This window comes from Jaculus jaculus, chromosome 9, assembly GCF_020740685.1.
Source record: "Jaculus jaculus isolate mJacJac1 chromosome 9, mJacJac1.mat.Y.cur, whole genome shotgun sequence".
In the NCBI taxonomy this organism is placed as follows: domain Eukaryota; kingdom Metazoa; phylum Chordata; class Mammalia; order Rodentia; family Dipodidae; genus Jaculus; species Jaculus jaculus.
In genome coordinates, this window is record NC_059110.1 from 858,951 (window position 1) to 886,186 (window position 27,236).

The window sequence follows — 27,236 nt, forward strand, 5'->3', positions numbered from 1 at the left end:
GATCTGTCGCTGCTGCCTCGGAAGGTGCTGCTGCTGGATCTTTCGCTGCTGCCACTGAAGCTGCCACCACTGGATCTGCTGCTGCTGGGGCTGCTGTTGCCGGTACTGGAGCTGCTGATGTTGCTGCGGGACTCTACTTCTGCTTGGGTCCCACTGTCAGCTCAAGTTGGCGTGGCCGAGTCCCAGGCCACTGCTCTGTTCAGAGCTGGGTACAGGTGGTGGGGGAGGGGAGGGAGCCGCAGCTGCTCTGGTTCTCTTGCTGTTCCACATGTTCTTCTACCTTGTGATCTGCTCCTCTGTTGTTCACTGCTGCTCTCCACATTTCTTGAGTTGCGGAGAGTGCCGGTGTGAGTGGAAACTTCCCTCATCTGGCTTTTCCTGCGGCTCAAGCCGAGCCTGGTGGCTTTCTGGTGCGCTGCTGCTGCTGTGGTCAGCAGACCTGCAGGGGCCGCTTTTGCTGGTCTGTGCGGCTATGGATGCTCTGGATCTCTCCTACTTCTCTGCTGCCATTTCAATTTCCTATACACCTCACTTTTTAGTAAAAGTGTGTATTTTGCTGAGTTTTTTTGGTCTTTTTCCCCTCTAGGCTGCTTTGGCATGATATGTAAGCTGCCATCTTAACCTGAAGTGTGTAGGCTGATTTTTACTAAATTCTTCATCTTTCAACTGGAGACACAATAGATAATCCAGGGAAAACAGTAATACAAGATAAGCGTTTAAAAATTTATTCATTTTTACAATATTCAGGGAAAGACTACTGAAGAGAATTTGGGGGAATATTTTTTCTTGTGGCAGATCCTGCAGTGCACTCTGAAGGACAGAGTGCCTTCTGTGAATGTCAGGCATCTTTTCTTCTTTTAAAGAAAAAAAAAAAACACAACTTTTTTTTATTGACAGCTTTCACAAATATAAACAATATAGCATGACCAAAATTCCATCTCACCAACCTCCCTTCCCCCCTCCCAGATATCCCCTCCACTGAATCCCTCCTTCTTTCCAACTTTTCTATTTTGTTTGTCTGTTTTCAGAGGTAGTCCTAGATCTAGCCCAGGCTGACCTGGAATTCACTATGTAGTCTCAGGGTGGCACTGAACTCATGGCGATCCACCTACTGTTGCCTCCTAAATGCTGGGATTAGAAGTGTGCACCAGCACACCTGACCAACTATTCTATTTTGATGTCATTTTAAAAAATCATTCTTTTAAAAAATTTATTTATTTGAGGGAAAACAGTATGTAAACACAGAATGTGAGTGCCAGGGCCTCTAGTCACTGCAGAGGAGCTCCAGATGCATCTTGTGCATCTGGTTTATGGAGGTACTGAGGAATTGAACCTGGGTCCTTAGGCTTCACAGGCAGGCATCTTAACTGCCACACCATCTTTCCAGCCCTTGATGCCATGTTTTTTTCTTCAACCACCCTGAAAGGTCATGAATATCAAGTCCAATTTCTGTTTGGAGAGTGTTTTTTTTTTTTTTTTTATTTGGTTGTTTTTTTCAAGGTAGGGTCTCAGTCTAGCCCAGGCTGACCTGGAATTCACTATGTAGCTCAGGGTGGCCTCGAACTCACAGTGATCCTCCTACCTCTGCCTCCTGAGTGCTGGGATTAAAGGCTTGTGCCACCATGCTGGGCTGTTTAGGAAGTTTTATTGAAAGAGTCTTCCCCTTCATTTGGCTCTTGCATTATTTCTGCCACCTCTTCTGCAATAGTCCCTGAGCCTTGGAGGGTGTGATAGTGATGTCACATTTAGTGCTGAACACACCACTGCCGCTTTTTATCACATTGGTTAGCTTTGCGTCACCCCAGTGGTCACCACCTTCTGAAAAGAAAAAAAGCTTCTCTAACCAAAAGTGAGAGTAGCATTAATGTATGGGCATAAACACAAGTGTTTAGAGGACAGTTTGGTGGACAAAATGTATCCATGTAGCAAGACAACCGTAGTACGGTCCCTCCCCTGGGCTTATAACTGCCCCATATAAGGTTTTCAGTAGCAGGCAGGAATCGCCTCTGGTAATGAGGGTCTCAAGGGCAATCAAAGAGCAGTGTCAGGGGCTGGAGAGATGGCTGAGCGGTTAAGCGCTTGCCTGTGAAGCCTAAGGACCCCGGTTCGAGGCTCGGTTCCCCAGGTCCTACGTTAGCCAGATGCACAAGGGGGCGCACGTGTCTGGAGTTCGTTTGCAGAGGCTGGAAGTCTCTCTCCCTCTGTCTGTGTTAGATGTCTTCTTCATGGATCCTGGGTTTGGGGATCAGGAGCAGACTGGCGCAGGAAAACCATTTCGGCCCAGATGCCTGGGGACAAAACAAGTCTCTCACTCCCCTGCGGGCAACCGTGGTGGTGACAAGGAAACCCCGTGGACCCTAAACCTTGCCTTGGGCCAGCAAGGTCAACACCAACACCTTCCCAGCTCCTTGTCCTTTTAGTTTTTGGAGCTCCAGCTCATGTCAGGCCGCTCCCCTCATCCTCTGGACATGCTGTGCTCTCTGTGCTCCTTTAAGGCTGGGCTCTGACTTCACAGGGCCCTGGTGAAGTCCAAGACTAATTTTTCTTTTTTTTGGGGGGGGGGGGTTCCAGGTAGGGTCTCACTGTAGCCCAGGCTGGCCTGGAATTCACTATGTAGTCTCAGGGTGGCCTCGAACTCAGGCGATCCTCTGCCTCCAGAGTGCTGGGATTAAAGGTGTGCGCCACCATGTCTGGCTCCGAGACTAATATATACAGCGTGGCTCCCACCTTCCCGAACCACCAGCCTGGGTCCTGTGAGTGCCGGCGGGCTCGGTCTTCCCCTGAGTGGGGAGCAGCGTGGAGCATCTCGGGCTCCCCTGTCATCTGGGCCTTGCCAGGGGCGGCGGGGCGGGCAGAAGGAAGCCGTAGGACAAAGGTGGGTGTCCCCGGACCCCAATGGGAGATGGAGAGAGGACCGCGGGGCGGAGCCGGGAACCCAGTGAGGAAAGGCGCACTGCGTGGGCGGAGGGGCCGCAGACCCGCAGGCTGGAGGAGGAGGCGGGGCCGCGGGCTGGGGACCCCGCTGAGGGAGGGGCGGGACGCTGACGGAGGAGGAGGGCGCTTCGGGGAGGAGACGCGGTTGGGATCCGGAGAGGAGGCGCGGGCCGCCCCGCCGCGGGCGCGGGTCTCGGGAGCCGCGGAGGAGGGCCGGGGGCGGGGCGGCGGCTGACGCGGGGGGCCGGGCCGGGGGTGCGGGCGAGGGGCGGCGGGGGCCGGGCCGGGGCGGGCGGGCCGGGGCGGGGCCGCGGCGGGCGAGCGGAGCGCGGCGCGGCGTGCGGGCGCGGCTGCGGCGCGGCGGCGGGCCCGGGCCCAGGCGGCGGCGCGGCGGCGGGCGCCCTGGCGGCCATGGCGGTGGCGCTGGCGGGCCGCGGGGCGCGCGGAGGCAGGGGCCGGCCCCCGGGCGGGCGGGCGGAGGGGGCGGGGCCGGGGCGCCGGGCGGCCCGCGCGGCGGCGGCGGCGGTGGCGGCGGCCGGGACCAGGCGGCGGCGGCGGCGGCGGCGGCGGCGCGGCGCGCTCGGGCTGATGGCGGCGGCCGGGCCCGGGGCGGCGCTGTCCCCGCGGCCGTGCGACAGCGGTCCGGCCACCCCCGGCGCGCAGTCCCTGAAGGTGAGCGGTCGGCGGCGGGCGGAGCAACAAGTGCGGCGCGGAGGGGCCTGGGGCGCCGCGTCCTGCGCCGGCCTCCCGAACTCGGCGGCCGCCGGCCTGCAGGCCGCCCGGGGCGGGACTCGGGAAAGCTGGGCGCCCGGCGGCTCTGCTTCCGCGGGGCTCTGCCCAGCCGCCGGTGCGGGACGGTTCCCGCGGCCGCGGGGGGGCAGCCCGGCCGGAAGTCGCCTCACCTGGCGCGCGGAGCCGCCGCCGCCCGCGGCCTCGGCACCGGGTTCCCCCGGTTAGGCGTTTTCCGTGTGTGCTGCCCGTAGCAACTTCGTTTTTGAGGGAATCAGTTTCTTAAAGTACTCACAAATGAGACAAACAAGTACTTGGATTCGCAGGACGAATGATGACTCGGGTATGGAACATGAAACTTTGCAATTGTCACGTTTACCGAAAGTGTAAATTCCTGGGTCTGCTCTCCAGCCCGCACTTGGTTGCTGGTCGTAAAGGAATACTCAAGGCGTTTGAGTTCTTGTTTTATAAAGCGTGAAAAAGCCAATGTTTTTCTACATTTTGCTGTTTGAAACAAAAGTATGTCTGGGTTCCATGGAGCCAAAACCCTGAAGCATGAGACTTGATCACCACCACGGCGCTAATTCATGCTACTTCTTGCTCTGAGTGTATGAACACACTCGTGTGATCATTGCGTCAGCGCTGTAACCTGGGCGCTGTTGTGCTCCCTGCTGTTGAGATGAGAAGCCCCCAGCATTACCTGCCACAGGGCTGATAAGGGGCCAGTACCCAGTGCTGAAAAGTTCTGGAAGTGCTAGTGATGGCAGTCAACACTGGGCCCTGACCCAGCACTGCCTCCGCTCTCTGTTTCAGGCTTTCATTTTCTTTTTTTCTTTTTAATTTTTATTAACATTTTCTATGATTACAAAATATATCCCATGGTAATTCCCTCCCCACTCCCACACTTTCCCATTTGAAATTCCATTCTCCATCATATTACCTCCCCATTACAATCATTGTAGTTACATATATATAATATCAGCCTATTAAGTATCCTCCTCCCTTCCTTTCTCAGGCTTTCATTTTCATAGGTAGCAAGTGGGCCATGATAGTTAACAAAAAATATTGTTAGTGTTAGAAGCTACATTATCTGACTAAAAAAAACAACAAAAAAGGACTTTTAGGTCTTATACCCTGAAGAATATGTAAATAAGTCACTTTATTTTTTTATTTTTTTGGAGGGGAATAAATCATTTTAAAAAGACTGCTTATTCATTTCCTTATTGGAGTGGCTGAACATACTGACGTGCTGGTCACATACACACAGATACTGGAGATGTTATATTAAAGTATATATAAGTGGTTCCTTTTTGGCTGTGTATTGCTGTATCATAAACTGATGACCCCAAATTAAAGTATATTTTAGCTGCATTTTACAATAAAAATATAGTTAGAATGGGTAGCCTATTCTGTTCCGATTTTCACAGTGCTATTTTCGACAGTAGCCAGAATACATTACTATGGGCAAATTCAGTTGTAAGTTGAATGAAGGCTGTAATAATCCTTATATTTTCCTCTCCTGTCCCCCCCCACCCAAGCTGGTATAGGAAGGTTTGATTCAAATTTCAAAAGCATTTTTATTCCTGTTGATAAGAAAGTGAAAGTAGATTGTATTGTGAAAATTGTGATTGAGCATGTTTTTTTTTGTGTGTGTAGAAGATATTTTCAGTTTTGTTCCAGCTCTTGCTTATTGCCATGCCTTCATCTTCTTAATCATAATAGAAAACAGCATATTTATAAGTAGTCCTTAGAAAGTCTTTCACATGTTGAGACTTTAAGGAAGTCTAGAAAGATACATAATCTTGTTCACCACTCCCTCAACACCCCCAGGTAGGGTCTCCTCCTAGGCCAGCCTGACCTGGAATTCACTATGTAGTTTCAGGGTGCGATCTTCCTACCTCTGCTTCCCAAGTGCTGGGATTAAAGTGTGTGCCACCACACCTGGCTCCTTGTTTCTTAATTCATTCTCCTCATTATTTGTTTGAATCTTTTCAATATACAGGATGATAATGAAGATAATTCAAATGATGGGACCCAGCCATCCAAAAGGAGGCGGATGGGCTCAGGAGACAGCTCTAGGAGTTGTGAGACTTCAAGTCAAGACCTTGGGTACTGTCACTTTACTGTTAAATAGTCGTGTGTGTGTGTGTGTGTGTATGTATGGGGGGGATTAGGTGGTATCTTTCTCTTCTCTGTATTAACTCTTCTCTTAACCCCAATTCCTGGCAAAAGCAGTTATTAAAAAAATGTCTACTGTTTTGTTAGACTTGCTCCTCAGAGCCATTAAAAAATTACGGTAAAAATAAATACATAGAATTCACCATTGTAATTTTTTGGAATTGTACAATTCCATGGCATTAATTACATGCACAGGGTTGTGCGACTATTACCACTATACATTTTCAAAACTTTTTCATTAACTTAAATTGTATAACCCACCAGTAATTCTTCCTTCCCTCCCTCCCTCCATTCACTTGGTAACAACCATAGCTCCATTTTTTGCCTCTGAATTTGACAACTTCATGAATAAAACGGTACAATTACTTGTTCTTTTGTATTTGACTTTTGTTTAGCCTTATGCTAGGTTCCTCAAGATTGGTCCATGTTGGAACAATATCAATTTTTTCTTTTTTTTTTTTTAAATTTTTTAATTTTTATTTATTTGAGAGCGACAGACACAGACAGAAGGACAGAGAGAGGGAGAGAGAGAGAATGGGCGCGCCAGGGCTTCCAGCCTCTGCAGACGAACTCCAGACGCGTGCGCCCCCTTGTGCATCTGGCTAACGTGGGACCTGGGGAACCGAGCCTCGAACCGGGGTCCTTAGGCTTCACAGGCAAGCGCTTAACCGCTAAGCCATCTCTCCAGCCCTCTTTTTCTTTTTTTAAAAAAAACTTCATTCACTTACTTATTTGAGACAAAGAGGCAGAGGGAGGGAGGGAGAGAGAGGGAGAGAGAGAGAGAACATGAGTGTGAGTGAGTGAATGGGCACACCAGGGCATCCAACTGCTGCAAACGAACTCCAAACACATGTAGCACTTTGTGCATCTGGTTTATGTAGGTACTGGGGAATTGAACCTGTGTCCCTAGGCTTCACAGGCAAGTGCTTTAACCACTAAGCCATCACTCCAGCCCACATTTTGGTAGATATTTAAGGTGTTTCCACCTTCTGGCTGGGGTCATTAGGATCCCTGTGGCATTAATAATCCCTATTAACTCCCTGGTGACAAATGCCTAGAAGAATATTGGCATCATATGTTAATTCTGTGCTTAACTTCTTAAGCAGTGTATCATTTTGTATTCACAACAGTGCCAAAATTCAGATTTTTAAGCTTTGTTGTTTCCTTGCCTGCTTTTTTTTTGTTTTCCCTCCCTCCCTCCCCCCCCTCCCCCCCTCCCTCCCTCCCTCCCTCCCTCCCTCCCTCCCTGATTTTGTTTTGCATATCCATGACTAGGGATGCTTGCTGAACATCTTTTCATGTGCTTATGGGCCATGTGTATTTTTGGAGAAATGTCAGTTCTAGTTCTTTGTCCATTTTTTTGTTTATTTTTATTTATTTATTTGAGAGTGACAGAGAGAAAAAGGGCAGAGAGAGAGAGAATGGGTATGCCAGGGCCTCCAGCCACTGCAAAAGAATTCTAGATGCGCATGCCCCCTTGTGCATCTGGCTAATGTGGGTCCTGGGGAATCGAGCCTTGAACCAGGGTCCTTAGGCTTTACAGGCAAGCCCTTAATCGCTAAGCCATCTCTTCAGCCCCTTTTTCAATTTTATGTTTATATTGTTGAATTATAGGAGTTCTTTATGTATTTTGCATATTAATTCCTTATCAGATATAGTTTGTAAATATCTTATACCATTCTATGGCCTTTGGACACTCTAAAAATTTTTTGTTTATTTGAGAAAGAAAGGCAAAAAGGACAGTGGGCATGGCAGGGCCTCCTGTCACTGTAAATGAACTTCAGATGCATGAGCCCCTTTGTGCATCTGGCTTTATGTGGGTCCTAAGAAATTGAACCTGGGCCATCAGGCTTTGCAAGCAAGTGCCTTTATCTGCTGAGCCATCTCTCCAGTCCCTGGACACTCTTGATAGTTCTTTGATGCACATTTTAAAAAATTTTGATGAGGTCCAAATTTGTGTGTGCATGTGTGTGTACATGTTTGTGGGCATGTGAATGTGTGGGTGCATATACACACTGGGATGTGGAGGCCAGAGGTTGGTGTCAGGTGTCTTGCTCAGTCATTTTCCATCTAATTTTTTGGAGACAGGGTCTGTCACTGAACTTGAAGGTCACTGATTTGGCTAGACTTGGTGGTCAGCAAGTCCTAGGGCTGCTCCAGTCTCTTACCTTCTTAGTGATGGGATTATAGGCACAGGGTGTTCTGTTCATTCATTTTATTTATGTGCTAAGGGTCTGAACCTCAGATCTTCATGCTTGCACAGCAAACGGTTTACTGACTAAGCCATCTCCCCAGCCCCCCCATCTTTCTTTCTTTCTTTCTCTCTCTCTCTCTCTCTCTCTCTTTCTTTCTTTCTTAAATAGCTTGTGCTTTTGTTATCATATTTAAGGATCCATTGCCAACTTACCAATTCAGGTTTTCTATTCAGGCTTTTGAGTCATTGTGAGTTAATTTTTGTTTTACTTTTATTTATTTATTTGAGAGTGACAGAGAGAAAGAGGGAGAGAGAAAGAGAGGGAGGGAGAATGGGCATGCCAGGGCCTCCAGCCACTGCAAACGAACTCCAGACGCATGCACCCCCTTGTGCATCTGACTAATGCGGTTCCTGAGGAATCAAGTCTTGAACCAGGGTCCTTAGGCTTCATAGGCAAGCACCGCTAAGCCATCTCTCCAGCCCGTGAGTTAATTTTTATAGGTGATATAACATAAGGTAGAGGCTTACTTCCAACAGTTTTGCATGTATATATGGTTTTCCACCTCCAGGTTGGGAACAGTGTTTTGGGTCAGGCACATGAAAGATTAATACTGTCACATTTCTCCCTCAAATCTAGATGTTGAGATGGCCCAGATTCTGATGTTACTTTTTACAGTTCAGGGTTGTCATTGAATGTAATATACTGAAACTCGCAAATGTCCATTCCTTTTTCTGGGTTTGTGGAGTATAGAAATAGAATAGCAGTTTATTGTCCAGATGAATGAGAAAGACATCACTGACATACTGCTTTCTCAGATGTTTGTGACTCAATGAGTAGCATAAAAGACTTCTAAGTTACTTAAGTTTTATGTTACGTGGAAGAAATAATTGTTATGAGTATTGTTTCAAAAAGAATGACCACCTTGCTTTGTTCTTATTGTACCTTAGTCTGAAAATACATCTGTCCTTGCGTTCATGAGTCTTGGTACTTTGTGGTGGAGAGAAAGTGTCATTTCTTCAGTGTTTGTTGGTGTGGAGTTTTGGATCATTGGTGTAGAGAATGTGTCATTTTCAGTGTATTTGTTGGAGTATGGGGTCATTGTTTCTGTTCCTTCTGCCTGTTTTGTAATTTTCCTTGCTAAACACTAAATAATCATAGCAGAATTTTAATACTTGTTTTAAAATACCCTCAGAATTAAATGTGATTAAAGTTTAATCAAAGTCATATATAAGGCCTAATGTGTGCTCTATGTCTTAGCTTTAGTTACTATCCTGCAGAAAACTTGATAGAGTACAAGTGGCCACCTGATGAAACAGGAGAGTACTACATGCTTCAGGAACAAGTCAGTGAATATCTGGGGGTAACCTCCTTCAAGCGGAAGTATCCAGGTACTTAAGCCTAGTGTATGTAATGGATGACAAATAAATTTTTTCTGAAGGGTTAGAGAGGTTTTATTAGATTAAGAGGCAAGAGGAGGAACGACAGAGAGCTCCTGCCATGAGGGATGCAAGAGGGCTAAAGCCCATGTGGGAGCAGGGGTGGGGAGATTTCCCCTCGTCTCAGCCCAGGCAGATGAGGAGGCTTACTAGAACCTGAAAGGTCATGAGAGATATACAGCCAGCAAGGAGAGACCTGCCTACCTGGTAAGTGGCTACTTATAACCTTATTGTGGTGGGCCTTACCTTTAGGCTCAGGTGAGCCAGAATGAGGGCTGATTGGTCTTGGTCCAGGGGCTGGCTCAAGAAGAGGCCAGCCGTGAAGCCAGTTTTTGGGGCTGAGCTTAACCAACCACAATAACATCTGAATTTTAACAGATAGGCTGTCTTCTTGCAAGTCGTGGTCATGAATTTTCTGTTTTATATGTCATACTTGATAGTTTTTACTTACTACTGTCATTCAGTATGTGTCCTCACAATTGACATTTTCTTATATCTCACCAGAATGAGAATTTTCTAGTGGAATTTTTTTTTGAGATAGGATCTCGCTGTGTTGCCCAGGCTGGCCTTAAACTCACTGTGTGGGCGAGGCTGTCCTTGATCCTTTTACCTCAACCTCTCAAGTGCTAGGATTATAAATATGTGCCATCATGCCTACCTACCTGGGGGGAATTTAAGAAACAAAGCAAATATTTTGGATAAGACAAGCTGTTCATAGTTTACAATGTTAATATAGTTACTTAGGGTTTTTTTTTAGATTAATCTATTTTTAACTTACTAACATTTATTCCCCGAATTTATAAGATTTGGACTATGTAACATGACATAGTAATAGTCTTTTGTCCTTCTTTTGGAGATTTAGAGCGGCGAGATTTGTCTCACAAGGAGAAGCTGTACTTACGAGAACTGAACGTCATCACAGAAACTCAGTGCACACTAGGTAATCAGTAACTCCAAGGGCACTTTTCCAAGCTGAGCACTTGTAGTTGATGTGGGATAAGTGTGTCCTTTCTTAAAATAGCGTACAAAATTAACAAAATAAATAGAAGTATTTAACTGTTTAAGTTGTTTACTTCATTTTGGATTATTGTTCAAATGTAAGGGACATGAATGAAACTTCATAGCAATATAATTTCTGCCAATTTTCACAGAGCTATTAAAATGTTTGTATTTCATGTATAAAATACAACCCATAGATCCTTATCTCTTAGAAGGTAAATTTTGTCACATTTAGTTCTATATAATTATCTCTATACTTTATTTTTAATTTTTCTTTTTAAAAATGTTTTATTATTTATTTGTTTTATTTTGAGAGAGAGAAAGACAGGGGCGGGGGGGGCGGGGCAAGAATGGGTGCACCAGGGCCTTTAGCCGCTGAAAATGAGCTCCAGATACATGTGCCACCTTGTGCTGGCTTACGCTCGTCCTGGGGAACCAAACTGAGGTTCTTTGGCTTTGTAGGCAAATGCCTTAACTGCTAAGCCACCTCTCCAGCCCTAATTTTTCTCTTTAATAAGTATTTGATGCAACATGATGACTTTTTAGTAGAAATTCATAAATATTCATTCCAGCAATTGGTAAAATTTGATATGAGTTTTTGAAATTATGTGATGTGTAAATACTGATGAATTTTTTGATATGTGAATTGATTGTAATGTTTCTGGTATATAGAATTTGAAGATGAGGAAATACACCTTGAGAAATTTTTTGCATATTTAATGTTCAGTATTAACAATGGCTAATATATATCATTAACAATCATTTCTAAGTAAAGTAACTTATAATATACTAGTTAGGTCAGTTAATTAATTTCTTTGCCTTTTCAAGTTAATCTTGTTTTTTGAAGCAAGCCAAACAAACTGCCTTTTATAATTTAATTTAATTTAATTTAATTTGTGTGTGTGTGTGTGTGTGTGTGTGTGTGTGTGTGTGTGTGACAGAGGGGGGGAGGGAGAGAGAGGGGGAGAGAATTGGCATGCCAGGACTTCTAGCCACTGCAGTTGAACTCGAGATGTGTGTGCCCCCTTGTGTGCTTGTGTCACTTTGTGCATCTGGCTTATGTGGGATTTGGCGAGTTGAACATGTGTCCTTAGGCTCTGTAGGCAAGCACCTTAACCACTAAACCATCTCACCAGCCCAAGTTAATCATTTTAAATTGCTTAACTTTTTATTAGGAATGATAGATTTTCTTTTTATTTTGCTTTAAACTATTGTAAAACTTGTAGAAGCTGAATACTTTGACAGAAAAGCTATGTGTGAAACATGGTTTTGTTGTTTACTTAGTGGTAAAAGATTCTTTACTTTTTTATGTGTGTCTAAAATAGGCTTAACAGCACTGCGCAGTGATGAGGTCATTGATTTAATGATAAAGGAATATCCAGCTAAACACGCTGAGTATTCAGTTATTCTACAAGAAAAAGAGCGTCAACGAATCACAGATCATTATAAAGAGTATTCTGTAAGTGATGGACGTGCCCCACGCCTGTTTTGGGTCGGGGAGAATAACATTTCACAAATTACTTACAGTTTCCCATTGCAATGATTTTATTTTAGCAAATGCAACAACAGAATACTCAAAAAGTTGAAGCCAGCAAAGTGCCTGAATACATTAAGAAAGCCGCCAGAAAAGCAGCTGAATTTAACAGCAACCTAAACCGGGAACGCATGGAAGAAAGAAGAGCTTACTTTGACTTACAGACACATGTAGGGTGACTTAGTTGAGCAGCACCTGGACCTCCTTTGTTGTCATTGCAGAGTGCTCGTCACTCCCCTTATTAGTGTGTGTTTTGGTACCAGCTCAGTGTCCATTTTCTCCTAGAAACAATGCTGCTTGCTTTTTTTTTTTTTTTTTTTGTGAGAACTCTTGTTATGGATGGTACTCTGCTGAGTGAGACTAATAGTAACTGCATATCATACTTCATCGGTGTTTATGAGAACATCCCATATTTGCTTTCTTGATTTTCATGGTAGCTACATAAGAGTGGACCAGTATCTCCCTTTTGTCATAGAGGGAGCAGGTGTGGTACAGAGTGGTTTCCATGCTGCCACTGCATGGTAAGCCAGAGACAGCCTACCTTACTCCAATCTTTGCTCATGGAGAACACTAGGCGAAACTCACTGTCCCTTAGGTTCCTGCTTACAGTGCTACTGATACTGGTAGATCTGTGGGGCAGGAACATAGGTTTATAGTGTATAATGGACATCAGGGTTCTTTTCCAGAAGCCTTGATTCCCAGCATGGAATCAGTTTGCATATTTTTAAAAAATTTATTATTTTGTTTTTTTTAAAGTTTTGTTTATTTGTAAGTAGAGAGGGAGACAGAATAGGCATGCACACTAGGGCCTCTTGTGCCTGCAAAGAAACTGCAGTTGCATGTGCCACCTTGTGCATCTGGCTTTACGTGGGTACTGGGGAATTGAACTCAGGTCCTTAGGCTCTGCAGGCAAACACCTTTACCACTGGGCCATCTTTCCAGCCCAGTTTTCATATTTCTTCATGTTAACACAGGTTATCCAGGTGCCTCAAGGGAAGTACAAAGTATTGCCGACTGATAGAACCAAGGTCAGTTCTTACCCAGTGGCTCTCATCCCCGGACAGTTCCAGGAGTATTACAAGAGGTATTCAGTAGTTCTAGTATATGGTTTCAGAGTCAGGTGTATTTATGTTTATGAATGACACCAGAAGATGTGTAGGCTTTATGTCACTAATCTTTTTTTTTTTTTTTTAAACAAATGAACAGTTCATGAAGAACTAAATGAGGGTATGGAATGTGAAACAGTACAAATAAGACACTATGGTGGGCATGATAGTATTGCTCACAAAAAATTAAAAATTCACAAGAGAAAACCCAATTTCATCATTATAATGTAATATATTTTATATATTTATCTTTTTGGGATCTGTGTTAAAAACACTTTATTCAGAATTCCAATACCTGATGATGAAACATGGTGTGTCTACACCCCTGCCCATCCTATCTGGGTTTTTCACAGGTGCCAGAGGTTCTGGAGTACTTCAGTGCTCAAAAGTCCAGTCCAGTCCAGGGTCCAGCAGCAGATAACTAGAATCTCATATGCAGCTCCAGACCTTTCCTCTCAGAGTCTGCACTTGACACTCGGGCTGTAGTACAGAATAAACTTGAGGATGTGCCCCAGCCTGCTTGCTACTTCCATCTGCCCAGATGTGTCCTATACTCCTCTTTCCAGCCTCAGTATAACAAACCTCCCAACACTAGGGCTAATGGGTTTCCTACTTTTAAAGTTTTAGTGTTTCCTTCAGCATTAAACTTCATTGTGGTAATGGTTGTTCTCAGGATGATTTAAAATAATACAAGATCATATTGGCCATTTGAAAGGCTAATTTAAATTATGTGCAGATGTTTTAGTACTTTTTGCTTTTTGAGCCAGGAAATTATTAAAAGTCCTATGGCAGTGTACCAGCCTCATTATTTTTGGTGCTGTCTTAGCAAGGGAGCTGTTAGCCCAGGGACAAGGGACATGATAGTTTATTGAAGGCCAAGATGGCTATGTGCCATCTGGCATGGAAAGGGATTGCCAGTCTGGCTCCAGACAGAAGAAAGTTTAAATGTTAGACCACATGCTTTGTGATTTTGGTTGAAAAAAATTTGTCGTTGAAAATTATTTTTTTATTTTATATTTGAGAGAGGCATTGAGAGAGAGAGAGAGAGGTGGGGGGGGAACACAAGAGGCAGCTAGAGAGAGAACGAGCGTGCCACTGTTGCAAATGAACTCCAGAAGCATGTGCCATCTTGTGCATCTGGCTTACGTGGGTCCTGGGGAATCAAACTTGGGTCTTTTAGCTTTTCAGGGTAGCACTTTTACCTACTAAGCCATTCCTCCAGCCTTTTCTTATTCTTTTTTTTGTTTTCAAGGGATGGTCTCGCTGCAGCCCAGGCTGACCTGGAATTCATTATATATATATTTTTTCTTTTTTCGAGGTAGAGTCTCACTCTAGCCCAGGCTGATCTGGAATTCACTATGGAGTCTCAGGGTGGCCTCAAACTCATGGCAATCCTCCTACCTCTGCCTCCCGAGTGCTGGGATTAAAGGCGTGCGCCACCACGCCCGGCTTTTGGAATTCATTATATATTCTCAGGGTGGCTTCAAACTCCTGGTGATCCTTCTATCTCTTCCTCCCAAGTCCTGAAATTAAAGATGAGTGTCACCATGCTTGGCCTGAAGTTGTTTCTTCAGTGATATTTTAAGTAATATATATGCATACATACACACATGCACATATACCATGCCATGAGTGGAATTATTTCACCCTCCTGCCAGTTTTAGGAGGTAGACTGTTTGTGCCTGGTTTATAGGTGGAAGGGTACAGGGGAGAAAAGTAGCAGTAGCTCAGGACAGGGTGAAGCAGGTGGTGCCTGGGCCCATGTTCAAGTGTTACTCTGGGCTGCTGCACTTTGACCTTGTCTGCTGACATTATCATTTTTGGGGGTTGAAGGTAAAGGGGAAAGACTTTACCTCTTCATCAGAAGAATCAGCTGTATACTTGACATGATCAGTCAAGTGAAAAAATGTGCTATTTTTTAAAAGTTATTTCTTATTCACAACTGATGATGCAAACAAATAATTACTGTCCCTACTTACTTTTCTAAAATGTGTGGGAGTAAGAAGTTTAAGGCTAATGTTACAGCTTAAAGAATACTGTTTTCCTACTTAATACAGGAAAGAGTGAAAGCAGTGTCTCTTAATTAGGTACTCGCCAGATGAGCTTCGGTATTTGCCATTAAACACAGCACTGTACGAGCCCCCCCTGGACCCAGAGCTCCCAGCACTAGATAGCGATGGTGATTCGGATGATGGAGAAGATGGCCGAGGGGATGAGAAGAGGAAAAATAAAGGCACTTCGGTAGGAAAACTTACCTTAGCAGGAGACATCCTGTATTTCCTGATTTGATTTTCTGGAATTTTAAACTGAATTCTCTTACCATACTCTTTGTAAAGGACAGTTGAGTATAACTTCCAGATAGTTTCATTGAGACTGTTTATTTATTGTGTGTTTATATAAGTAATCTCTGCATGACCTTTGGTAGATTTTGTTTTAAAAAACTTTATTGTGAGCAGAAGGATAGGCAGGCAATACTGAACATTAGTTTTCTCTTTTATTCAGCTTGTTGATAAAGCTTAAAATATTAAGCCAAGTGGACTTTGCCCTTTGCCACAAAGAAATGCATTTTTAAAATTTTTATTAGCATTTTCCCTGATTATAAAAAAAATCCCATGTTAATTCCCTCCCTCCCCCCACACTTTCTCCTTTGAAATTCCATTCTCCATCATATTACCTCCCCATAAAAGAAATGCATTTTTATTGGCCTGGAACGGTATATTAATTTGTGCATCTGTTGCTTAATCTGCGGCTTCCTGTAGGAAAACGTTACTCTTCCTAGTATCGTGTCATTCATTTAGTTTTCCTTGGTGACTTAGCAAAAAACTTTGCTACAAGGCAGTGGGGATGAGGGTGCACTTGGGAGCGTAAGAACGGCAGCAACTCTGAGGTAGTTTAGGGTCCAGCTTTAGTAATGCACAGTAAGACACTGGCCATCTTACATCTTGCACTGTAACCAATCAGAACAAGTATGTGTGTCTGACATACTTAATATACATGTTACACAAAACAAGGTCCTGTCCAAGTATTACAGTGGTTATGCCACTTGTCAGTTGCTAGAAGGGAACTATGGCAAGTTTGAAACATGCATCTGACTTCTTTACACTATTCTGAGGGGTATAGATTAATCTGATACTCAGAGAAAGCATATCAAGAATTTTAAGTTTTATAGTACTTGGAAAATTTGCTAAGAGAATTCATCCTAAGGAGCTTAGTTCATCCTAAGGAGTTAACCTAATGACAGCAAAGTTGAAATAGAAATGAAGGCAGAAATCAAAAGACAAAGTGGCTACTCCAGGAAAAGATGGCTCCAAATGTTCTGTACTGTGCAAATGTTAGCAATATTTTTCATAGTGAAAATTAGAAAAGAATTTTATCCACAATGGTGATAACATATACATTTACTTGATAGAGCGATTGGAAAATTCATATCATACTTTACCAAAGTGAAGTGTATAATAAGCATTGTGATTATGGACATAGTGTCATTGTGCACACAGTGTGATGATGTGGATCTCACTGTTGGAATGAGGGAACATTATGAGACTGGGAGTATATTTGAGAGAGAGCTTAGGTGTCTGCACAATATAAGCCCATGACTGGAAACAGATAAGGAAGGTGTGCACATGTGCCCAATCATGGCAGAGTGCTTTCAACTGATTGTTGGTAGCTTAATTTTATCATGTATAACTTTTTAAATTTTTGTGAACACAGAATTGTTATTATAAAATGAATTAAATGGTCAGATGCTGAGGACTTTAGCTTTGAGCAGTTAAAATATGCCTGATACTGTTTTGGATAGGGCCATGTCCCTGTGTCATTTACAGTCATGAGAATTGTGTATCTGTAGGACTTTCATAATGGTATTTATTACTTAAAGGAATTACACTTATTTTTTCCTGAGGGAAAACAATGTTCCTGTGGCATGACCCATGTTGAAGATGCATAGTGTAATAGCTAAAGCTGATAATTCTGTTCTTGTTGACTTAATATCAGAAAACAGTTGATTGGAGCTCTTATAGAAAGGGTTAGCTTTAAGCATGTTAGAGTTGTTAAGTAAGAAAGGTGGGGGAACTTGTAACTTACTCCCCACTGGAAATAAGTTTATTAGGATGATCTTTATGTTTTTCATTTGATGAAAATTTAAACCTTCAAACATATTCTATAGTATCAAAAATTTCAGACTCAGCCCTGTTGTAATTTTTTTAAAATTATTTATTTATTTATTTGAGAGCGACAGACACAGAGAGAAAGACAGACAGAGGGCGAGAGAGAGAATGGGCGCGCCAGGGCTTCCAGCCTCTGCAAACGAACTCCAGACGCGTGCGCCCCCTTGTGCATCTGGCTAACATGGGACCTGGGGAACTGAGCCTCGAACTGGGGTCCTTAGGCTTCACAGGCAAGCGCTTAACCGCTAAGCCATCTCTCTACCCCCCCCCCCCCCGTTGTAATTTGAAGGAACTTTTGTTTCTGCTTCTCTTGCTCCAGGACAGTTCCTCAGGCAATGTTTCTGAAGGAGACAGCCCTGCTGACAGCCAGGAGGACCCCTTCCAGGGAAGGCAGAAATCAAAAGACAAAGCGGCTACTCCAAGAAAAGATGGCTCCAAACGTTCTGTACTGTCCAAATCAGTTCCTGGGTACAAGGTAGAAGAAAAAAGCCCCTGACTCAGCTTCTTTCCTGAGCAGCCTCTCCCTGAACCATGTTAACTCTGAACCTCAGACTGTGGAGCTTACTTGCTGTGCCTCCCTCGCTGTCCCTGTGGTGTACGCCTATCCACTGCTTTCTTTCTGCTTTATTTCTCTGGTGGCTTTCCTGGCACTTTTGGCTATAGTATTACTTCTCTTTTCTGTAAATGTACAATTTTTGATTTTTCCGTCTTTAAATTATAACCAGACAAGTATGTACTTTTAACACATTATTTCAAGGCAGAACTTGATACTTAATTATTATTATTATTATGACTATTTTTCTGAGAACAGGGCATACTTATCTGGCATTCTGAATATCTGAGCAGTTGATGGAGCTGGGGTATATACATGTCACACTAAGTGGCATTTCTGTAGTGCCTTTCATTAAGAAGATCTGGGCTTAATCTGAGGATTGTTTAATCCATCTGTCAAGTTGTACCAAGTCCAGGATAGAAAATAGTGAAACTTACTTACATGTTGGTAGCTTTTAGCCTATCCTTTGACATCTGATAGTCATTCTTTGAGAAGGACTGAAATCTATGTGTTAGATATTGGGTCTGATTAGTAGTAAGATCACATGTCAGAAATTACTGTTACTATTTTTAACATTTCCTTTCTGTCTGCCTCTCCCCTTTGGAAGGTTGGGTGAGAGGTGAGGAGCTGTAGTGGTACACAGAGATATAGGAATAGCATAGAAAGAATGGAATTCATGTTGTTGTATCTTGTGGATGGTGATAGTAAAGAATATAGTGGGTTTTTTTTCCCCTGGTATGTTGTTGGATATGCATTCTGCTAGGATTGTGAATGTGTATTGAAGGAAGGTTTCAAGTAAGGTGATGAGAGCCTGGCCAAATGGAATTGTTAAACATCTGTGTGTCAGCATTTGTGACTATGTCATATAACCCACAGGAACAAGTGGAAGTCAGCTGTGATTCATCTCTTTCTCAGCCTCACTGGGAAACTTCCCAATATTTCATTGCTTTTCATTTCATGAGTGGAAGAAGACCGAATAATTTACAATCCTTATTTTATTAGAAAAATGCCTGTATTTGATTAACTTAAAAATATAGCCATAGCCAGTGATTGAAGCCTCATTCTACAAGTGTTCCCTTTAATAGATTGTGGTTATATGATTTGTATTTATTTTTACACATATAGCTTATCTAAGCCTTTTAAACTAAAGATTTAAGTTATTGCTTAGTAATCAAAAGCAAATGAACTCCAAAGATTACATTTCAGAAACAGCCTGTATGAGCAAGTGTTTCACTGGTCTCAGAGCTCCTAGTGGGAGCTCACTATCAAAACACACTATCCTGTCAGGTCTTCAGTGCTGAGTAGGGGATTCCAGCAATGAGCCTGTTTGATCATGCATCATAAACTAGAGAATATTGAAATGGATGTTTTAATACGGGCTGGAAATGAATAACTATCCATAATATCATTGATTTAATGAATAAATCATATAGCTTAATCCTAGTTAATAGTACTCAAGGGAGACTGGTATGCAAAATATGCATTTTATAATCTGTGAACATTAAAAGAGTTTCAGGCGTTTTACAGATGGGAACAGCTAATATCTAGACAGTATATATTAATGTGAACATGATTATTGAAAAGTATTAATAAGCCAAGTTGTGCCTAAGCATTAGGGTACTTCAAGCTGAAGCTCACAGACAGACACACACACACACTTTAAACTATGAGAGGTAAATAAAAGGATAATGTATTTGATGGACTAGTGCTTGCCCTTGATTTGTAGGACAGTATTGCTTAGGTTACATTAACCTTAAATTAAAGAAAGCATAATTGTTAGGATTCAGGCCTATGTGTATATAATTAAAATCTGTAGTATACTAGCACTACCATCAAGGTCTTACTTCCTTTTTGCTATTTTTCAAGAAGAGACGTTCATGTAAGCCTTTCATTTGAGGTGCTGAGGACTGTTCAGAGAGTTTTGGTTTTCTTGTGCTGGTGAAACTTTGATGATAAAATTATTTGAGTAGAAGAGAAGGTCTCAGTGAGAGAGTAGGCTCTGTCCTACTCATCTTCAGGGGATTTCTGCACGTCATTTTCTTCCTTCCTTCAACCCCAAAATTCATGAGAGAGGAGCCAGGCTCTGTAGATTGCAACCTTCACTCTTTGTGAGGTTCTGGATACAGGCTCTGTAGCTTCTTGGAGCCCAGATGACTGACACCAACTATGTATTGCTTTCTGTGTTGTCTGCAGCTCCACTGTAGTCAACAATACAGTGGTCTCTCTCTGTCCTCATGTATGTCTTGTCCTTCTCTGTTTCTTTTCCACTTCCCTTCCTCCCCCCCATCTCTCTCCCCTTCTCTTTGACTATTTTCCTTCTCCCATCTTTCCCTCTTCTCAAAAACATGGAGATCATTGGGTAAGAAAAATTTTCAGTGATTTAACAGAACATTATTATGATCTTAACAGTAAACCTTGAATTTTCTTAGTATACCTTTTAATCATAGGCATTATGTGTATTTTCATGATTGTAGAACTTGAATTGCTCTAGAATGTGAATAACTACACTTGTGTTTGTTCCTTTTGAATTGTTTTGTAAAGGGTCTCCTTTGAGAAGTTTTTTCAGAATTTAATATTGTGTGGTTACCTCCCTGACTTTAGTGAAAGATACTAGTGTTTACTTGCTCGTATCTAACTTTAACTACAAGTATTAAATGTGTATACCTTTTACATTTAGTACAGGTATCATAAACCAGAAAGGATTTCATAGTATTGATTGTTGACTTAGCTTTCTGCTGAGTATTATGACAGTTACAGATGGGATCCTAACTGAACCAGAATGTGGACCTCAGAAGTGCACTATTTACTGAGGCCAAGGAGCACACAATGAAACTGCTTAGGGTGCAGCAGGAACAGCAGTGGGTGCCTTCTGCTAGGTGCTGGGAGAGCAGGGTATAAGAACACATAGAGAAGGTGGAGAGTAGTTGATGGGGTTGTTTTATTTGTTTGTTTAACTTCCATATTTATTATTTTGTAGAGATATCTGTGACTGTTTAGTTATTGTTTTTATCATATTTATGTATAAAGTTGACTTTTTTAAATAAATAAGCCAAAAATTGTTTTTGAATGCCTCTGTCATCTTTTGCAAATAATTTAAAAATAAAAAACAATCAATTAAAATCAAGTTTTTTTTTTTTTTTTTTTTTTTTTTTTTAGGTCTAACAGGTGATACAAGGGCCAGTGAGACTTTTAAACCATTACAAGAAGTTTGAGTTTAGATTCCTTTTTGGGGCAGCACCATAGGAAAGGGATATGAAAGAATTATTGGGCTGTACTGGAATAAAGCAGAAATATAATTCTACTTTAAAAGCATTTCTCTTGCAGCTCATTTATATTTCCCCTGCCCCCATTTCATTCTTGGCCCTCTCCGGCTCTTTTTTTTTTTTAAACCAGTTATTTATGCACACCTATAGTGAGCGAGCTCTATTGTGAAGGTCAAGCTTATGATGTACAGATACCCTCCTTGTTCTGGTAATTTTAGGCATATGGAAACCTTTTCTTGCCAAATATATTTAAACCCCCAGTACTACATGTTTTTATGCTGAAAGATAATTTAATATTCAAAGTATGTGTTTTGTGTGTTTCCTACTTGATTATTTTTGCTTGTCTGAAAAGTTTTCTCCTTTTTTTTTCTTGGTTTTTCGAGGTAGGGTCTCACTCTTGCTCAGGCTGACCTGGAATTCACTATGGTCTCAGGGTGGCCTTGAACTCATGTTGATCCTCCTACCTCTGCCTCCCGAGTGCTGGGATTAAAGGCGTGCGCCACCATGCCCAGCTTTTTTTCTCCTTTTTATAATGTCTCACATTTCATGTTGAATGCTTCTTTCCTTTAACATAGCTCTTTGGAGATGCAACGAGAGTATTCAGGCAGCTCAGTTTTCTACATTTATGCATGAGGCAGCGTATAAAGGAGACATCTTTCAGTTAAAAATGTTAAAACATTGTCTTTATAGATTTTTTAGATCCAGTTATATATTGGCAAATTTTAAAACATTCTTTATGTATTTATTTATTTATGATCAGAGAGAGAGAGCGAGCGAGGAGAGACTGGGTGTAGTAGGGCCTACAGCTGCTGCAAATGAACTCAGATGCATGTGCCACTTTGTGCATCTGGTCTTTATGTGGGTACTGGGGAATCAAACCTGCGTCATTAGGCTCTGTGGGCAAGCACCTTAATCACTGAGCCATCTCTCCTGCCCAAATTTTAAAACATTTTTTTTTTAAAAAGTGAATGTTAAAGCTTAGGCTAAGATTTAATGTGTGGTCATCTGGCAGTTGGACTTTAATAGTGTCATTTGACATTAGATTTCATCTTTCCTTCCTGGTCTTTATACAGATGCACTATGTGGCGTGTAGAGTGCTATGTTTAATCAGCACAAGGTCGTGGTGTTTACAGAGTACAGTATAGGATTTCATTAGCAGTTTTATTTTCTGGCCAGCTCATGCCCAGTTATATCTTTCTAAAAGGTTCTTTTTATCAAGTTACCAAAAGTAAAGATAAGGCAATAACAGAATTTGGCATGAATTTATAGCCCTCTTCTACCCTTCCAGCCAAAGGTCATTCCAAATGCTCTATGTGGAATTTGTCTGAAGGGTAAGGAGTCCAACAAGAAAGGAAAGGCTGAATCACTTATACACTGCTCCCAGTGTGATAACAGTGGTAAGTACGGAGATGTCTCCTAAGATTTTAACCCCACCTTATGTCTTGTTTCAAAAACCAGCATTTATAGTTGCTAGATCTTTGCAAAGAATCATCAGATGGATAGGGTAACTTGTGAGGCATGACAAAGTTGATGTATCATCTACATTGTCGTCTCATGTTAAGCATGATCGTCATCCTTGAGAGGTCAGAAGCAAACTAGCATTTTATATGTCATATGAAGTTCTTTTGTAAAATACTACTAATGTTGGTTTTGGTTTAGGCCATCCTTCTTGCTTGGATATGACCATGGAGCTTGTTTCTATGATTAAAACCTACCCATGGCAGTGTATGGAGTGTAAGACATGCATTATATGTGGACAGCCCCACCATGAAGAAGAAATGATGTTCTGTGATGTGTGTGACAGAGGGTATCATACTTTTTGTGTGGGCCTTGGTGCTATTCCATCAGGTAAAGATGAAATACAAAAAGCACATTATTGTGTGTTGAGACTCTTGTCAGCATTTTTTATGTGTGCATGATGTGCTACCTAGCCTTTAGACCTTTATGTTCCAACATGACTGAAGCTGTGACTGCCTGGGTCAGCCTCCTTAGGCAGTCCAAGGAAGAGACAAGTAACATGGCAGAATGCTCAGGCTAGGTTTGGAGAGTAGGTAGGTAGCTTGATATATAGAATGAGCTGGTGTCTTCCTACTAAATAGCTAAAGTAACAGAGTACCAATTTCTTTCAATGCTTTATTTTTTATCATCAGTAATTTAGAAATTTAACAAAATGACCACTATGCTTTTATTCATACTAGATAATATTTCTATAAGGTGAGGCAGCACATTTCCAGGTGACTTCAGGATGACACAGGATCAGAGCAAATCAGACATTGTACTAAAATATTACACAGATATACTGTGTAATTTTAGAACTTACTTGCATAGTTAACACAGTAGAGTACTTTATAAAACTAAGTTTTCTGGGACTCACTTAGACTTAAACAATCACTGAAGGTCCTACAGGAATTCAGATCAAGCTTATAGTGTAGTTGTTTATGCTAGTTTTAAAGTGCTGTCATACTATACCATTGTTCACCAGAAATGGACAGCGTTAGAGCACGAAAAACGAAAAAAGATAAATAAATAAAATAAAGGCTAATGAAAAAAGGTCAAGTTCAGCAACAGGTTTTGTTAGGAATTGTTGAGCCTTTAGAAGCATGATTGTGTTCAATTTCAGGAAGGTTTACAGTAGTTAATTTTAATTTGTATAGCATCCTCCATCACCTTGCCCATGCACTGAGTTTCATATAATATTGGTTATACTGATTATGCAAGAGTTCTCTCCACTGAAAATCCCCAGAGCTGTCATTATTGACAGCTAAGGAAGGAGTTTAGATGGCTTAATACTCAGTCCTGTAAAAAAAAAAAAAAAAAAAATCCACTCCATATTAACTAACAATTTTTCTCCTAGGTCGCTGGATTTGTGACTGTTGTCAGCGGGCTCCCCCAACACCCAGGAAAGTGGGCAGAAGGGGGAAAAACAGCAAAGAGGGATAGTTTTTTGACCCTAATGTTTGGAATACTTGGTGCAAATTTATTTACATTTTCATTTTTATGCCAATAAAACTTTTTTTTTTTTAACTAATTCTGACCTTAAAATCTGCAAGTTGATTTATTTCATTATCAGTCATTCCTACCCTGGAAAATAAGTCCAGGCAGAGAAATCGTTCATTTTCCAAAACATCTTTTTTTTTTTTTCCCAATCTCCAAGAGCTTTGTCTTTCTCCAAGAACTCAGCAGAAATATTTAGCAAGCTAATTTGAAGTATTTATTCCTCTGTGAGCCTGAAAAGTTACCATCCTCTTGATCTGTGGTGGTGGTTTCTGGCTTACCCTAAGTAGCATCACAAAATTACCTGATGACCAGAGTTCTCACCAGCCCAAGCTAATGAAAGTGCCAATGACCTAAGACTGTACAATTGGATCTTGAGGAGTGTCACCAACTGACACAGCAACAATGTTTGTACATGCCTGTCACCCAGCCAGAAAGGGTTGCATGGGTAGCAAGTACCACATGTTCCTACTGTGGGCCTAGGCTCTGGGAAGAGCCTGTATTTCTGACGTGATTTTAGTCCCTCTGGAAAGCCTGACATGCTGAACTTGATTAGAATTGTCTAAAGTAAAATTCTAAAAGTTGTCAGCCTTTGATCTGATCTGTACCAGATCCATTTTCATTGATATAACCTACTGGAATAATTTTTTTATTCACCTGGCTAATCAAAATGTGTTTAAACTTTTTATTGAGCATATTCCTTTTACAGGAATTTTGATCTGTAAAACAAATACTGTGCTTGCTTGTGTTTCCTACTTGGGGAGTAACTGAGGTAACATCTGTATGGCTTTATTTTTCCATCCCTAGTCTAGAAAAGGTAACCATAATTTCACCAGGTAAAGTAGCAAGGTCCACAGCAGACTAGTTGCCCTAACGGATTAAGGGCACTGTACTCCAGGGTATGCCAAGCAATCAGAAGAGAATTTCAAGTACTAGCTTCAAAATGCTTATCAGTATCGTCCAGAGGACCGACTCCTCCTCTTGGGGCGCCTCCTGGGGATCATAAGCTTGTTTCTGACTGGCACCTGTGGGATCAGCATAGGCGGCCTCTCCCAAAGGGTACTGATCAACTGTTCTGTCATAATATACCTTCATCTCAAAGTCGCTCTCGAGATGTGATGGATGGCCATAGATGCCTATCCCCACAGGGCGCTGGAAGTGAGCTGGTATAGAGACTGTGTCCTGGCCACAGGTGACAGACTGAAGCTCATACTCATCGAAGCTGGGGTGCAGGGTGCTGTCCGACACATACAGGTCCGCATCGCCTCTCAGGCTCTGCATCTTGAGAATGATCTTCCCCTCGTGGCTTAACCGCAGGTAGCTGTAGTTCCCGGCCCCAATCTGGCCCTGGACTACGTGCAGTAGGAGCCACTCCTCCGGGACATCTTCCTCTTCCAAGCCCTTCACCAGGGCTACAGCTTGTGACGCCAGGAGCACCAGCAGGGCGCCCCTCCAGGGAGCGGCCATCGCGAGGGCGCTCAGCAAGGGGACGCTTTCATGTGGTGTCACTGTGTAGAAAAGCACAAGGATAGCGCTGACCGGCGGGCCGAAATGCAGACACTCGGATCCCAGCGAGCAGACATGGGAGCGGAGCAAGGGAAGGGGAAGAAAGGAGAAGGGCATGGGAAGAGGGGCGCGGCGAGGAGACAGCTAGGGAGCCGGGGCAGGGGCTCAGGCGTCTGGGGAAGGGTGGGCTGCGCGGCCCGGGCTCACCACCATACCGCGCAGGCTAGCAGGCCGGCCGGCCGGGCCGGAACTCGCCGCTGCAGGCAGAAGACAAGCTGCGCCGGAAGTGAGGTCTTCCGGAAGCACTGTGCAGCCAATAGGCCTGGACTCTGGGAAGTGAGGCGGTGCTCGGCTCTCGCGAGAATTACGAAGGACCTGGTGTCACGGGCCCTCTCGTGACCATAGCGACGGGGCCAGCGGCCGGGTAGTTGGGCGCCCCGTGTGTGTTCCAGGTCGGCTTCGGTGCCGGTGCGCTGCGGGGCCAGCGAGGCCGCCGAGGACCGGCGCGTGCGTCGTGCCAGCGCTGATGTCTGTCCCAACCGAGGTGCGGCTGGGGGGAGTCCAGAGCTTCCCTGAACCCTGGAGGCCGGGCGAGGGTGAGCCGCCGTGGTCGCCGCTCGCGGAGTCCGGTCACAGTGCGGCGGAGCCCGGGCCGGCCCAGCAGCCCAGCACGCCCTGGAGGAAGCCTGTCGCGCTGGAGGACCAGGTGCCTCCATCCGCATGGTTGTGGGATTTGTTTCAAACCATTACGGAAGGAAATGGGGTTTTAAACTTCAGCGCCAGAGCTGTTAGTGATTTTTTCATTAGTGTTCTCAGTCCGTATCCAGGGCTGCCACTACATCCTACAGCCTGCTTCGGGCTGGAGAGATGGCTCAGCGGTTAACGCCCTTGCCCGTGAAGCCTAACGACCCGGAGTTCGAATCCCAGTACCAAGATGCACAAAGTGTCACAAGCGTCTGAAGTTCGCTTCTGAGTTCACAAATGAATGGCCTCATGTGGTCATTGGGTTAGCTCTTGCGCACAGATTCTACCCAGGATCCTCCACCCTCATCCCCCAGCGTCTCCGTTCGTAACACCGTTACCTTTAGAGAGGGTATTCAGCATAGGATTTTGGGGGGATTCATTTAGTATAAGAGCATTAAATGTAACTTGTCATAATGGCACGAAAGTACAAAATTAGTAGTGAGGATGGTGGGCTGTACACTAGGCTAACAAAAGCCCGGTACAGGGCTGGGGAAATGGTTTAGTGGTTAAAGCACTTGCCTGCAAAGCCGAAGGACCCAGGTTTGATTTCCCAGGACCCACATCAGCCAGATGGCACATGCACATGGAGTTTGTTTGCTGCGGCTGAAGGCCCTGGTGTGCCCATTCTCTGTCAAATAAATTTAAAAGGCAGGGTACAGATTATTTTTCTAAATCAAGCCAAATGTGAAGAGTTTTATGAGTTTTTAGTGTATCTAACAATTTGGAAAAGAAATTTAAGCTAGCTTAAATTTAAGCTCCTTCATGGAGCCTGTGGAGGCAGACAATATCATGTGGGCACATTCTTTGTTAGCTCTGTTACTCATTTTATTCTCCATAGCCACGTTTGTCCTCAGAGATCCTCTAGTTGGTGGCTATTGTGGAGGACTTTACCTTTTGCT

At 43.3% G+C, this 27,236-nt stretch overlaps 3 protein-coding genes across 5 annotated transcripts in view; 2 read left to right on the forward strand and 1 right to left on the reverse strand.

Annotated features, from left to right (window-relative positions):
- The first annotated feature begins 3,522 nt into the window (after positions 1-3,522).
- Phf10 (PHD finger protein 10) lies at positions 3,523-24,113 on the forward strand. Of its 3 annotated transcripts, none has more exons than XM_045159407.1 (12): positions 3,523-3,606; positions 5,666-5,772; positions 9,294-9,424; positions 10,329-10,412; positions 11,797-11,930; positions 12,026-12,175; positions 12,980-13,089; positions 15,199-15,352; positions 17,597-17,752; positions 22,382-22,490; positions 22,753-22,941; positions 23,948-24,113. In XM_045159407.1, exons 1-12 carry the CDS (start codon positions 3,523-3,525, stop codon positions 24,031-24,033), a joined length of 1,494 nt encoding a protein of 497 aa, XP_045015342.1. In that variant the 3' UTR covers positions 24,034-24,113. The 3 variants fall into 3 exon arrangements, with proteins under 3 accessions (XP_045015342.1, XP_045015344.1, XP_045015343.1); XM_045159409.1 differs by having other exon boundaries at positions 3,536-3,606; positions 10,335-10,412; XM_045159408.1 differs by lacking the exon at positions 9,294-9,424 and having other exon boundaries at positions 3,579-3,606; positions 10,335-10,412.
- On the reverse strand, positions 23,265-25,840 carry C9H6orf120 (chromosome 9 C6orf120 homolog). Its single transcript, XM_045159411.1, has 2 exons — positions 25,809-25,840; positions 23,265-25,595 (listed from the first exon to the last, which is right to left on the reverse strand). The coding sequence occupies exon 2, from the start codon at positions 25,552-25,554 to the stop codon at positions 25,000-25,002; it is 555 nt and encodes a 184-aa protein (XP_045015346.1). The 5' UTR covers positions 25,555-25,595; positions 25,809-25,840; the 3' UTR covers positions 23,265-24,999.
- Positions 25,763-27,236, forward strand: part of Wdr27 (WD repeat domain 27) — a 146,592-nt gene continuing 145,118 nt past the window's right edge. Inside the window, exon 1 of the mRNA XM_045159406.1 lies at positions 25,763-26,137. The gene's annotated coding sequence lies outside the window, so the exon portion shown is untranslated. The remainder of the gene's footprint in view (positions 26,138-27,236) is intronic.